At 47.7% G+C, this 15,509-nt stretch overlaps 1 protein-coding gene across 1 annotated transcript in view; it reads right to left on the reverse strand.

The window, feature by feature from the left end:
- The window catches only part of LOC136626352 (transient receptor potential cation channel subfamily V member 6-like), a 44,661-nt gene that overhangs the window by 10,929 nt on the left and 18,223 nt on the right, over positions 1 to 15,509 (reverse strand). The window contains exons 2-5 of the mRNA XM_066601338.1: positions 2,193 to 2,290; positions 1,922 to 2,044; positions 245 to 385; positions 49 to 147 (exon numbers count right to left, since the gene is read on the reverse strand). Coding sequence (XP_066457435.1) covers positions 49 to 147; positions 245 to 385; positions 1,922 to 2,044; positions 2,193 to 2,290 — 461 coding nt within the window. The remainder of the gene's footprint in view (positions 1 to 48; positions 148 to 244; positions 386 to 1,921; positions 2,045 to 2,192; positions 2,291 to 15,509) is intronic.

Here is a 15,509-nt window from a genome sequence, read left to right on the forward strand (position 1 = left end):
CTTGACGTCAATAACGTATTATAATAAATTCTTAACATTGGCTCCTACCATAGGAATCTTGAGCCCGAATGCTGGCACCATTCTCAATAAGCAGGCAGACAATGTCCTCATTGCCAGTGCAAGCAGCAAAAGACAGAATATGTTCACCTAAAAAAAAGAAAGGGTCAGAGGGTTTTCGTGGAAGGGGAGATTTTTTTGTTAAATCATGTTCCTAAAAAGTGTGGCTCCTGATAGTTGCACTAACCAAAGTAAAATAGGTTGTCCGGGCTGTGAGAGAAGAAGCTGCCGATGGCTCGAGGAGAACAGACGTCAGCACCTTTTTCAATGAGCAATTTCACCAAGTTCAAGTTCTGATTGACAGCAGCAATATGCAATGCAGTTTGTCCTACGAGCAGACAATATATGATAAAGATAAATATGTAAACTTTTACAAGAACGAGTTAAATACTGTATTCCATGGTGGAATTTAGCAGATCGTGCTAGAAATCCACACCATAGCCTTATGATAGATTTATATGGCTACCTATAAGGGGTTAACACAACCTCGATGTAGTCACCAGCTCGGAGTCAGTGGCCATAATGGATATTTGTAGCTCCCATTGATTTTAAGGAGACCCCAGCCTGCAATTATGAGCGCCAGCCACTACACAGGGATCGGAGCAGCGGCTCCCACTCCGATCCCGGTGTAGCCTGTCACTGACAGCCGGCGCTGCCTGGAAAACCTCTTTAATAAACCAGTTTTGCAGAATACATTCACAATAATCTAGTGGAGGTAAAGAAAAAGCTCAGGGAAAGTCAAGTCAATTCTATATTAATCTGTTAGGAGGAGTTAAAGTTATAAGAGGGGACTGCTCCTGTAGAGTGATTGAAGAGTAGGGCATGTAACTCATGTGAGCAATACCTACATATCCCATTTCTGGGAATGAAAAAGCAATTGGAGCCCACTGAAAAAAAGACTGATAAGGGGCGACCAAATAACTATGTATAAATACATTAGGGGACAATACAAGGATCTCTCCCAGGATCTGTTTATACTCAGGACTGCGGCGGTAACAGGAGGGCATCTGCTACGTCTAGAAGAAAGCAAGTTACATCAGCAACACAGAATGAAGTTCTTTACTGTAAGAGCAGTGAGACTGTTGAACTCTCTGCCTGAGGAAGTGGTGATGGCAAAATCCATAGAGAAGCTTAAGAGGGGACTAGCTGTCTTTCTAGAGCGCCATGATATTACAGGATATAGACATTAGGTGTCCAGCAGGGTTGCTGATCTCAAACGTTGATCCAGGTATTACTCTGGCTGCCATTATGGAGTTAGGAAGGAATGTTTTTCCTCCAAATGAGCTAAATTGGCTTTTTTCTGCTTTCCTCTGGACCAACAAGAAGGGGTGGGGGAATTGAAACAGGCTGAACTTGATGAATATTGTCTTATTTCAGTCTAACATGCTATGTTACACTATTGCAAGACCCTAAAACTACAGAAACTGATACTTCAGGGCAGAGTCAACCTAAAAGGCTAGATAGCCAGAAAATCTACAATATGGAGTCAGTGACAAAACCACCAAAACAAGGAGAACCCCATAGGCTGTACCAGCAAGAACTACCTGAAGTTGGACAGGATAAAGATAGTAACCCTCGGTGAAGAGTAATTACATACACTGGGAGGTACAGTAGCACAATAGTTTGAGTGAAGGGAGAGAAACAGCCCCCTGCACTACCTGTGAAGCACAGTGTTGAGGTTTCAGGAAGTCAGCCACCTGAAACATTGTCCCCATTCCAAGTCATCACTAGCAGGAATAAAGAGTGGCTTTGGAGGGTGAAGGTGTTAAAGAAACCCCTCAATCTCAGTTGACCAAATTGATCAACCACCACAAAGCACCCACAGTCCTAAAATATCTCCTTAGTAGAAATGCATGTATCTGACCTTCATACAGAGCAGAGGTGACGGGTTGGTTGATGAGGTCTGGTGCAGCTTCTAGAATTATTGTGGCAGCCTCCAGGCTATCATATGTAACAGCCACATGAAGTATGGTCTCTCCCACGGCTCCTGATAAACACAGAAGGATAATGCTATGGGTATGAACCTAGGAAGACTTCAATAACTCATTACAGTCAATATAAATTTTTGCCTTTGCACCTGTTTTTATATAAAGCCCACCTCGTGGTCACACTCTTAAACAGTTCTACCCACCTACCTCTTACATATAGATCAGTTGATGCACAGTCCAGCAGTTTTCTAAGAGCCCCAATATCATTGTCTTTTACAGCAGTGAGTAGAGGACACTCTCGAATCCTGAGAAATAATAAGACACATGCATCACAAGAAGTAATTTAAACAACCACAGAACTTAAGAAACCATTACTGAATAACTTGAACCCCTAAGAAGAGAAGACATTCTAGAGGCTCATCACTGATATGGTCATCAAGAATCCTGCAGGTGTTGCATTTGACTCCACAAGGATCTAGTCAATGGGGCCAAATGTGGGAGACGCATGGGTTCTACAAGCAAAATGGCATATTTATAAAAATGTAATTGCAATATTCAGTCTACATAGCCCCTACAATGTCGATCCTTGGTGGAGGTGAGTTTAAGAAGTTTTAATGTTTAGGTGTTGGTAAATCTGTGCCGAAGCACTTCCCTTTGAGTGCCCACCCCTGCTTAACACACATGCAATGAAGTGGTCAGTGAAGCCACAGCAGCCAGTCATTAATTTTCACACCATATTCAGTACAACTAGCCCAAGACAGGCAGAGATTTTTCTTAAGTAGGACTCAAACTTGACTCTCTGATTTTGGAGGACATTTTAATGAAAAGACAGACACTTCGCAAAATCCCAAATATAGTAGAATCATAGGGTATGTAAACAATAGTAAAGAATCGAATTTTTTAAAATTTTATGCAAAAAACATATTAGAAAACAGATTTTCATCTGATATTTCATTTATGTGTCAAGTTTCAAGAATCAGAATATAATCAGTTGAAAGTGACCTCCAGGGTCATTGGGTCCAAAGCAGGATTCACTAAATTATCCCAGACAGATATTTGTCCAACCTCTGTTTGAAAACGTTCATTGTGAATGCGAACTCACCACCTCCCGTGGTAGCCTGTTCCACTCATTGATCACCCTCACTGTCAGAAAGTTCTATCTAATATCTAATTTGTGTCTCCTGCCTTTCAGTTTCATCCCATTGCTTCTAGTCTTTCCTTGTGCAGATGAGAATAGGACTGATCCCTCTGCACTGTGGCAGCCCTTCAGATATTTGTAGACAGCTATTAAGTCTCCTCTCAGCCTTCTCTTCTGCTAAACATTCCCAGATCCTTTAACCGTTCCTCATAGGACATGACTTGCAGACCGCTCACCATCTTGGTAACTCTTCTATGAACTTGCTCCAGTTTGTCTATTTCTTTTTTAAAGTGGGGTGCCCAGAACTGGACACAGTATTCCAGATGAGGTCTGACTAAAGAAGAGTAGAGGGGAATAATGACCTCACGTGATCTAGACTCTATGCTTCTCTTAATACATCCCAGAATTTTCTCAACGAGGATGGAAGTTTTTAAAGAATTTTTTTGCATACATGTTCTCCGTAATTACATCATTGTAACATGCTCAGTTTTGAAATAGTGCCTGGCATTGCTCCAAGCTCTATGATACAGCCTTAGGACAGGATAAGATAAATTAACCCCCTGTGGGCTTATTCTAGTAGTTGTCAGCATAATGTTTTATAGGATTCTTACCGGTTTAAGCATTTGTGCTCCATCAATGCCTTGCTATCAAAGTGCTGAGGTCGAAGTGGCAAGGAAGTATTTGCATCTGGCTCCTACTTTGCTGTTACAGCTATGCAAATATATACAAACTAGATTGTATACTGTATAATACTACACAAAGTAGAAGATTTTTAAAAATTTCACAAGTCACATTTATTCTTATGGGGATTCATACTTTGCAGCCAAACCAAATCCAGCCAGGAATGACCCTTCAGGAATAAATAAGTAAAAGGTTCTATCCAGCGGTAAACTTAGGCCTTCTATTGCCTAATGTGAACTATAGGAAGCTACCTCCTTCCATTCTGCAGCGCATCTTTCATGTGGCCAGATGAGCCACTCACCTCAGCCAGCGCCCCCTTACATAAACCAGGTAGTGTGAGTGAACTGTTTATAAGCAGTCTGTCAGGACAAGCTGCATTTAGAGTATGATATGCAGTAAGTGGATTGCAATGGCAGTCTGGGGCTTACTGAAGGCTCCTAAACTTGCCATGTAGTTCCTACCTGTAGCAGGGCTAAATAGGCTGCCAGTAAAAGTATAATGAAGTATTGCAGTGTATTATGCAAGTAATCAGAAGATCCCCAGTTCAAGTCGCCTATGTGGATTTAAAAATGCACACGATTACACTTATTTTACAAGTTTTCGGAGATCTATTAAAATTGACTCCTCCCAAAGGAAAAACAACAAAATCCGTTCCCAGTATATGCAAGATGGTGGTGGTTCCATACTGGTGTAGGGTGTATTATCATGGCATGGGTTGGGTCAGATGGTCCACCTAAACAAGTCATTGGCAGATGCCTGCTAAGTTTCAATGCTTGATGACCATTTACAGCCCTTTATGGATTTCATGTCCCACCACACTGAAGGGATATTCTAGTAGGATAATGCACCATGCCGATTGGGCCCAAGAATTGGTTTACAGAGCATTCTGGAGATTTCCTATGAATGGCATGGCTTGCATGCATGCCCAACATTAATCCAACTGAGCATTTAACGGATCTAGTGCATTTGCATTTATGGGAGCCATTAACACCTGAGATCCTGCACCTACAAATACCAAGGAGCTGTGGGTGGCTATCCAGACAGCATGGCTCTACATGCCTTCAGAGATCTTCTGTCCAACTAGTGCAATCAATGCCTTGTCAAGTTGCTGCACGTTATCTCCTAATTTATTGACAAACACATTATCCCCTCAGGAATAAAATATTGCTATGATTACTTATCATGATTTGTAGAGTCTCCAAAGCCCTGCGGCAGAGTCGCTACACGAGCCGTCATCTGTAGATTCCTGCTCACATTGCATCACAGCACACAAGTTCATGTAACAGTGAAAAGGTAAAACAATAAAACACGACGTCCAACCAGAGCTGAATTTACATAAAGATATTACATATCACTGCTATGATGCTTGTCATCTGCAGGTTGGCCACGATTATCAGGTCAAATGGCCCCACCCACTTGTTAACAGAGCATCTAGTTGATTGGTAACATGCATGGGCTAGTTGCCAAACTCCTCTTGCAAATCATGTTCAGAGAATACTAAAGAGGGACACTTGACTACTGATCATCGCTCTCTCACATGGCAGCTATTTCAGATTCTCAGGTGCCTCCTTACCAGAAAGAGGGTAAGAGCCTCCAGGGATATCAACACTTGAGATAGGTTATCATGAACTACAGTCATCTACAAAAGTAAAGACTTCTCATGTGAAGTTTTCTGTATAGCGCAACATGTGGGCGGATTAACATTAGATTTTTATCGGGCAGTATAAAACAGCAGGGACCTGACATTCAGTCATAGGGCATGCAATCACGACAGCTAGGAAAGGGGCTTGCTAAGATTCCCAGGCGAGTGATGCCTTGAGAGCAGGCTTCATGCTCACCACTTACACAGCCAGGATGTTGTAGCCATCTGGCTTCCAGAAAACTCAGACAGTGCAAAGCCTGCACAAAGCTTCAGGAAGACGATCCAGTTGCTGGTCATAGTAATGGAGTAAGGTGGGTTTCAGGTTTTTTTTCTCCCTCTGTGGGTTGCAACAAGAACAGTGCTTAGATGTGGGATTTAAAGGGGGCACCAATTGTGGGTAAAGTAAAAAAAAAAAAAAGAAAAAAGAAGAGGGCTACTGTTACCGTGTTGAGCATTATTACAATCTTGAATACTATGGATGGAAAGTTTGTGTAACGTTGGGGGAAAGATGATGACATTCTGAAAAAGTGAGGAACCCTGGAAAAAAATTGCCTGCGCATTAAATTCTGCAGAAATGAGTTGTAACTGAAAGAAGTAATCATGGTAGCCTGGGTCAGATGGAGAAGGAAGAGTCAAGGAGTCCAATTGTAAGGGGTGGTAAGGTAGCAACATGCCAGCCCTGTAGCCATTTTATTGCAGAAAGCTGCTGACAACATTAATACAGGCCTGCAACCAGGACAATTTTGCCAAGTACACCCTGGGGCTGAATAGCAAACTAAATATCCCTCTGTTTGAATCCTGGGAGGAGAGAAGTCTGTCCCTGCCTCTGGTGGGACTCACCAAGGTCTCAGATCACTTGCCTATTCTGTAGGAGAACCCCATCTCCATCCATGGACCATCTTCACAATCATAGGAAGTCACCTGTGAGTCACTCGATTTAATCTTACTACATGGTCTGTATAATTATATATGTTAGGTGCTTTATTTCATTGGGAGGGTATATATCTTTATAGACAAGACCATTGGGACCAAAGCAACACATTTGTGGGGGTGGGGGGCAGGGGCAGGTCCAAAATTTGCTTTGGGGACCCTAGAACTCTAAGCACAGCCCTGATAAACCGAAAAAGGTAATGAAGAAAAAACTAACAAGTTAATATTACAACAACTAATCAAAACTGAAAATTCAGGTACATTATACCATTGTTCACTCCTCCAGGAAGAAGTTTTTCGGCCTTGCAATATTTGAAGGGTTCTGGCTTGAACAGATACATTCACGACCCCCACAGCCTCTTGAGGTTTTTAGATCCAGACTACAACTTGGCCATTTAGAAACCTTCCATTTTTATTGCCAGTCATTCCTTGGTGGAGTTACTCGGTTACTTCGGCTCATGTTCATGTGCCACATTTGGCTGAGCTTCAATCTTCTGACAGATGGTCTCGCATTATCTTCACGTTTCTTCTCGAGACCAGAAGAAGCCCTCGATCCCCTTCCCATTTGACCAGTTTCAGTTTTTTACAACATTGGCCTCCATGTTTGGAGACCCTGAATTAATTATGGAGGTGAATTTCCAATCTTAAGAACCTTTTTGGTGGACACCAAACATTCCAGGAGCACAAAGTGTAAATGGCAAAGGCCTCAACTGCACCACATTTAGTTAAATTAAAAAGAAAGGTTATAATTACTGCTGTACACACAAATCACAAGAGAGTAAACACGGCAAAACAGAACCAAGGCGCGCTTAGTTATTCAGTTTATAAAATATGTACTAAGGAAGAACAAATGCTTTCCCAAATATAGGTCACTATAGCACAGGTTTATTTCAGGCTATTAAAGCGCAACTTTGAGACAGAATCCCCCTTTTTGCAGCCGGACCAAGGTGTGCACCACTTTAAAGTCAGGATATTCTTCTAACTCCGAACATATAGAAGCTCTCTCATTGCAAAATGGCTGCACGATATTATACCCAATGACGGCAATACTGTGTGGCCTTTGGCTTTGATCTGGGCTAAATTACAAGGGCTCTCCAACTTGAAAGTCGTGCAAATTTGGGTGCAAGATGTATAAAAGGCATAGTGTTATAGAAGTTCCACTCTTGCACGTCGAGAGGCAGTAGTACACTAGTTCCACTCTTGCACGTCGAGAGGCAGTAGTACCCATTCCTGTCAGGCTGATGGAGGTCCACTATTGGTGTGTAGAAGGCATTCTTGGCATACCCTGGGTCCTACGATAACTGTAGAAGGACAACAATGAATTGCCGTGGCTCCGGAGGTCCAATGTGCTACTAGGTGGGGCTCATTATATGTAGTTACCTATTTATATGCTTTTTGGAGCGTGGGAAGAAGCAGGAGTACCTGGAGGAAACCCACACAATCATGGGAAGAGCATACAGACTCCAAGCTGATGTTGTGCTTGGTGGGTTTTAAAACCAAGAAAACTGCCCATTATTGTTGCTTTCTTCACTGTAGCAGGCCATACATTTTATACCAGTGATCCCACCAGCAACAGTAAGGGCAGACTCAGACAAGTGTAATTTAATAGCGTCATATTGGCAAACTTTGATCCAGCATCCTCCATTATGAATGATCTTTTGCGCAACTTTTTCAAGCAATGGTCATCCAATGGTCAAGACTATCCATTTCAGGCGAATATCATCATCATGAATATGGCCACCTATATTCTTTCTGAATAGAGATGAGCGAACACCAAAATGTTCGGGTGTTCGTTATTCGTAACGAACTTCCCGTGATGCTCGAGGGTTCGTTTCGAACAACGAACCCCATTGAAGTCAATGGGCGACCAGAACATTTTTGTATTTCGCCGATGCTCGCTAAGGTTTTCATGTGTGAAAATCTGGGCAATTCAGGAAAGTGATGGGAATGACACAGTGACGGATAGGGCAGGCGAGGGGCTACATGTTGGGCTGCATCTCAAGTTCACAGGTCCCACTATTAAGCCACAATACCGGCAAGAGTGGGCCCCCCCCCTCCCAACAACTTTTACTTCTGAAAAGCGCTCATTAGCATGGCATACCTTTGCTAAGCACCACACTACCTCCAACAAAGCACAATCACTGCCTGCATGACACTCCACTGCCACTTCTCCTGAGTTACATGCTGCCCAACCGCACCCCCTCCCCCCCACAGCGCACACCAAACTGTCCCTGCGCAGCCTTCAGCTGCCCTCATGCCACACCACCCTCATGTCTATTTAGAAGTGCGTCTGCCACGACGAGGGACCGCAGGCACACACTGCACAGGGTTGGCACGGCTAGGTAGCGACCCTCTTTAATAGGGGCGGGGCGATAGCCCACAATGCTGTACAGAAGCAATGAGAAATACAATCCTGTGCCACCGCCATCAGGAGCTGCACACGTGGGCATAGCAATGGGGAACCTATGTGCCACACACTATTCATTCTGTCAAGGTGTCTGCATGCCCCAGTCAGACTGGTTATATGCACCTTAACAGTAACCGCGTTGGTGGTAATGTGGTGGTGACTGCGGACCTAGTACCACGGTTGTATTTTGTTGGTTTTCGGAATGTGGCCAGGATTAAGTGGGCCGTGGCGGGGGGATGGTGGGGGGGCTCTCTTGTAGTGTCGGTAAAGGTGAAATTCTTGGACTGCCACCAGACGAACCAATGCAAAGGCATTTGCCAACAATGTTTTCCCTGTTGGAGGAGGAGGGGGATGTTTTTGAGGCACTACGTGTCCTCTCCACGTGTCCGTGGTTATATGCACCTTAACAGTAACCGCGTTGGTGGTAATGTGGTGGTGACTGCGGACCTAGTACCACGGTTGTATTTTGTTGGTTTTCGGAATGTGGCCAGGATTAAGTGGGCCGTGGCGGGGGGATGGTGGGGGGGCTCTCTTGTAGTGTCGGTAAAGGTGAAATTCTTGGACTGCCACCAGACGAACCAATGCAAAGGCATTTGCCAACAATGTTTTCCCTGTTGGAGGAGGAGGGGGATGTTTTTGAGGCACTACGTGTCCTCTCCACGTGTCCGTGGTTATATGCACCTTAACAGTAACCGCGTTGGTGGTAATGTGGTGGTGACTGCGGACCTAGTACCACGGTTGTATTTTGTTGGTTTTCGGAATGTGGCCAGGATTAAGTGGGCCGTGGCGGGGGGATGGTGGGGGGGCTCTCTTGTAGTGTCGGTAAAGGTGAAATTCTTGGACTGCCACCAGACGAACCAATGCAAAGGCATTTGCCAACAATGTTTTCCCTGTTGGAGGAGGAGGGGGATGTTTTTGAGGCACTACGTGTCCTCTCCACGTGTCCGTGGTTATATGCACCTTAACAGTAACCGCGTTGGTGGTAATGTGGTGGTGACTGCGGACCTAGTACCACGGTTGTATTTTGTTGGTTTTCGGAATGTGGCCAGGATTAAGTGGGCCGTGGCGGGGGGATGGTGGGGGGGCTCTCTTGTAGTGTCGGTAAAGGTGAAATTCTTGGACTGCCACCAGACGAACCAATGCAAAGGCATTTGCCAACAATGTTTTCCCTGTTGGAGGAGGAGGGGGATGTTTTTGAGGCACTACGTGTCCTCTCCACGTGTCCGTGGTTATATGCACCTTAACAGTAACCGCGTTGGTGGTAATGTGGTGGTGACTGCGGACCTAGTACCACGGTTGTATTTTGTTGGTTTTCGGAATGTGGCCAGGATTAAGTGGGCCGTGGCGGGGGGATGGTGGGGGGGCTCTCTTGTAGTGTCGGTAAAGGTGAAATTCTTGGACTGCCACCAGACGAACCAATGCAAAGGCATTTGCCAACAATGTTTTCCCTGTTGGAGGAGGAGGGGGATGTTTTTGAGGCACTACGTGTCCTCTCCACGTGTCCGTTCCATGTAAGCAATAGTAGCACTCAAGACAGGCCCCAGTAACAATTCTGAAGCAGCAGTATAGCGGGAGCGCAGTCTTCGTTCCATGTAAGCAATAGTAGCACTCAAGACAGGCCCCAGTAACAATTCTGAAGCAGCAGTATAGCGGGAGCGCAGTCTTCGTTCCATGTAAGCAATAGTAGCACTCAAGACAGGCCCCAGTAACAATTCTGAAGCAGCAGTATAGCGGGAGCGCAGTCTTCGTTCCATGTAAGCAATAGTAGCACTCAAGACAGGCCCCAGTAACAATTCTGAAGCAGCAGTATAGCGGGAGCGCAGTCTTCGTTCCATGTAAGCAATAGTAGCACTCAAGACAGGCCCCAGTAACAATTCTGAAGCAGCAGTATAGCGGGAGCGCAGTCTTCGTTCCATGTAAGCAATAGTAGCACTCAAGACAGGCCCCAGTAACAATTCTGAAGCAGCAGTATAGCGGGAGCGCAGTCTTCGTTCCATGTAAGCAATAGTAGCACTCAAGACAGGCCCCAGTAACAATTCTGAAGCAGCAGTATAGCGGGAGCGCAGTCTTAGTTCCATTTCAGTAGCCTTAGTATAGCCAAGGCACAAGTGACATTTATGTAGCTAAAGTGTAGGCCAACCCCACACACCTTTCTGTACCATGAGTGCAGGCGAAGAACATAGAAATTACTATGATTACACTGTAGGTGAGGGCCCCAAAAAATTGGTGTACCAACAGTACTAATGTACCTCAGTAAAAATTGGCCATGCCCAACCAAGATGGCAGGTGAATCGCTTTGGTTAATGTGGCTTAAGTGGTAACTAGGCCTGGAGGCAGCCCAGTGTAACGAAAAATTGGTTCAAGTTAAAGTTCCAACGCTTTTAAGCTAATTGAAACTTATAAAAATTGTTCTGAAAAATTATTTGAGTGAGCCTTGTGGCCCTAAGAAAAATTGCCCGTTCAGCGTGATTACGTGAGGTTTCAGGAGGAGGAGCAGGAGGAGGAGGAGGAGGAGGAATATTAGACACAGATTGATGAAGCAGAAATGTCCCCGTTTTGGATGGTGAGAGAGAACGTAGCTTCCATCCGCGGGTGCAGCCTACGTATTGCTTAGGTATCGCTGCTGTCCGCTGGTGGAGAACAGAAGTCTGGGGAAATCCAGCCTTTGTTCATCTTGATGAGTGTTAGCCTGTCGGCACTGTCGGTTGACAAGCGGCTACGCTTATCTGTGATGATTCCCCCAGCCGCACTAAACACCCTTTCCGACAAGACGCTAGCCGCAGGACAAGCAAGCACCTCAAGGGCATACAGGGCTAGTTCAGGCCACGTGTCCAGCTTCGACACCCAGTAGTTGTAGGGGGCAGAGGCGTCACCAAGGATGGTCGTGCGATCCGCTACGTACTCCCTCACCATCCTTTTGCAGTGCTCCCGCCGACTCAGCCGTGACTGGGGAGCGGTGACACAGTCTTGGTGGGGAGCCATAAAGCTGGCCAGGCCCTTAAAGACTGTTGCACTGCCTGGGATGTACATGCTGCTCGATCTACGCACATCCCCTGCAACATGGCCCTCGGAACTGCGCCTTCTGCCACTAGCGCTGTCGGCTGGGAATTTTACCATCAGCTTGTCCGCAAGGGTCCTGTGGTATAGCAACACTCTCGAACCCCTTTCCTCTTCGGGAATCAGAGTGGGCAGGTTCTCCTTATACCGTGGATCGAGCAGTGTGTACACCCAGTAATCCGTAGTGGCCAGAATGCGTGCAACGCGAGGGTCACGAGAAAGGCATCCTAACATGAAGTCAGCCATGTGTGCCAGGGTACCTGTACGCAACACATGGCTGTCTTCACTAGGAAGATCACTTTCAGGATCCTCCTCCTCCTCCTCCTCCTCCTCCTCCTCAGGCCATACACGCTGAAAGGATGACAGGCAATCAGCCGGTGTACCGTCAGCAGCGGCCCAAGCTGTCTCTTCCCCCTCCTCCTCATCCTCCTCATGCTCCTCCTCCTCCTCCTGTACGCGCTGAGAAATAGACAGGAGGGTGCCCTGACTATCCAGCGGCATACTGTCTTCCCCCGCCCCCGTTTCCGAGCGCAAAGCAGCTGCCTTTATGGTTTGCAGGGAATTTCTCAAGATGCATAGCAGAGGAATGGTGACGCTAATGATTGTAGCATCGCCGCTCACCACCTGGGTAGACTCCTCAAAATTACCAAGGACATGGCAGATGTCTGCCAACCAGGCCCACTCTTCTGAAAGGAATTGAGGAGGCTGACTCCCACTGCGCCGCCCATGTTGGAGTTGGTATTCGACTATAGCTCTACGCTGTTCATAGAGCCTGGCCAACATGTGGAGCGTAGAGTTCCACCGTGTGGGCACGTCGCACAGCAGTCGGTGCACTGGCAGCTTAAAGTGATGTTGCAGGGTGCGCAGGGTGGCAGCGTCCGTGTGGGACTTGCGGAAATGTGCGCAGAGCCGGCGCGCCTTTACGAGCAGGTCTGACAAGCGTGGGTAGCTTTTCAGAAAGCGCTGAACCACCAAATTAAAGACGTGGGCCAGGCATGGCACGTGCGTGAGGCTGCCGAGCTGCAGAGCCGCCACCAGGTTACGCCCGTTGTCACACACGACCATGCCCGGTTGGAGGCTCAGCGGCGCAAGCCAGCGGTCGGTCTGCTGTGTCAGACCCTGCAGCAGTTCGTGGGCCGTGTGCCTCTTATCGCCTAAGCTGAGTAGTTTCAGCACGGCCTGCTGACGCTTGCCCACCGCTGTGCTGCCACACCGCGCGACACCGACTGCTGGCGACATGCTGCTGCTAACACATCTTGATTGCGAGACAGAGGTTGAGGAGGAGGAGGAGGGTGCTTTAGTGGAGGAAGCATACACCTCCGCAGATACCAGCACCGAGCTGGGGCCCGCAATTCTGGGGGTGGGTAGGACGTGAGCGGTCCCAGGCTCTGACTCTGTCCCAGCCTCCACTAAATTCACCCAATGTGCCGTCAGGGAGATGTAGTGGCCCTGCCCGCCTGTGCTTGTCCACGTGTCCGTAGTTAAGTGGACCGTGGCAGTAACCGCGTTGGTGAGGGCGCGCACAATGTTGCGGGAGACGTGGTCGTGCAGGGCTGGGACGGCACATCGGGAAAAGTAGTGGCGACTGGGAACTGAGTAGCGCGGGGCCGCCGCCTCCATGATACTTTTGAAGGACTCCGTTTCCACAACCCTATACGGCAGCATCTCAAGGCTGATGAATTTTGCGATGCGGACGGTTAACGTTTGAGCATGCGGGTGCGTGGCGGCGTACTTGCGCTTGCGCTCGAACACTTGCGCAAGCGACGGCTGAACGGTGCGCTGAACTACACTGCTGGATGGGGCCGAGGACAGCGGAGATGAGGGTGTGGGTGCAGGCCATGAGGCGGTAGTGCCTGTGTCCTGAGAGGGGGGTTGCATCTCAGTGGCAGGTTGGGGCACAGGGGGAGAGGCAGGGGTGCAAACCGGAGGCGGTGAACGGCCTTTGTCCCACCTTGCGGGGTGCTTGGCCATCATATGTCTGCGCATGGTGGTGGTGGTGAGGCTGTTGGTGTTGGCTCCCCGGCTGAGCTTTGCGCGACAAAGGTTGCACACCACTGTTCGTCGGTCGTCAGGCGTCTCTGTGAAAAACTGCCAGACCTTAGAGCACCTCGGCCTCCGCAGGGTGGCATGGCGCGAGGGGGCGCTTTGGGAAACACTTGGTGGATTATTCGGTCTGGCCCTGCCTCTACCCCTGGCCCTGGACACCGCACTGCCTCTTGCAACCTGCCCTGCTGATGCCCTTGACTCCCCCTCTGAAGACCTGTCCTCCTGAGTAAGCGTTGCACACCAGGTGGGGTCAGTCACCTCATCGTCCTGCTGCTCTTCCTCCGAATCCTCTGTGCGCTGCTCCCTGGGACTTACTGCCCTTACTACTACCTCACTGCAAGACAACTGTGTCTGATCGTCATCGTCCTCCTCACCCACAGAAAGTTGTTGAGACAGTTGGCGGAAGTCCCCAGCCTCTTCCCCCGGACCCCGGGAACTTTCGAATGGTTGGGCATCAGTGACGATAAACTCCTCTGGTGGGAGAGGAACCGCTGCTGCCCAATCTAAGCAGGGGCCCGAGAACAGTTCCTGGGAGTGTTCCCGCTCCTGAGCAGGTGTCATTGTAGTGGAGTGAGGAGGCTGGGAGGAAGGAGGAGCAGCAGACAGAGGATTCGGATTGGCAGCAGTGGACGGCGCAGAACTGCGGGTAGACGATAGGTTGCTCGAAGCACTTTCTGCCATCCAGGACAGGACCTGCTCACACTGCTCATTTTCTAATAACCGTCTCCCGCGTGGACCCATTAATTGGGCGATGAATGTGGGGACGCCAGAAACGTGCCTCTCTCCTAATCGCGCAGCAGACAGCTGCGACACACCTGGATCAGGAGCTTGGCCTGTGCCCACACCCTCACTTGGCCCTCCGCGTCCTCGGCCACGTCCACGTCCACGTCCTCTAGGCTTACCCCTACCCCTCAGCATGCTGTATTACCAGTGATTAGATTTCCCAGGCAGGAAATAAATTGGCGCAAGACTGCAGGCCAAATATAATTTTTGCCCTTTTTGGAAAACGAAAGGCCCCACTGCCTCTAGTGAATGAATTATCAAAGTTTAATAACTGTGCTGTGTCCCTGCTTATGTGTCACAGAACGTGAGGGTAGCAGAGTTATTAACTGTGGCAGAGCAGGTATTTTTTTTTCCCAATTAAGGAAAGCAAATGGCGAACCCAGCAGTAAAGCGTAGCTGGGTGCGTATGATTTAGCAATGTTTTTCACGCAGCTCACACGTCTCCACAGGCGTAAGGACGGACAGAGGCTGGACAAATAGATTTGTTTTCAGTTTTTTCCCACCAACAGGCAGCACTGCGTATATTCAATGAACCGGAGAAGTTTAATAACTGTGCTGTGTCCCTGCTTATGTGTCACAGAACGTGAGGGTAGCAGAGTTATTATAACTCTTGGAGAGCAGGTATTTTTTTTCCCAATTAAGGAAAGCAAATGGCGAACCCAGCAGTAAAGCGTAGCTGGGTGCGTATGATTTAGCAATGTTTTTCACGCAGCTCACACGTCTCCACAGGCGTAAGGACGGACACAGGCTGGACAAATAGATTTGTTTTCAGTTTTTTCCCACCAACAGGCAGCACTGCGTATATTCAATGAACCGGAGAAGTTTAATAACTGTGCTGTG

Source organism: Eleutherodactylus coqui, chromosome 4 (assembly GCF_035609145.1).
Source record: "Eleutherodactylus coqui strain aEleCoq1 chromosome 4, aEleCoq1.hap1, whole genome shotgun sequence".
NCBI classification, from domain to species: Eukaryota; Metazoa; Chordata; class Amphibia; order Anura; family Eleutherodactylidae; genus Eleutherodactylus; species Eleutherodactylus coqui.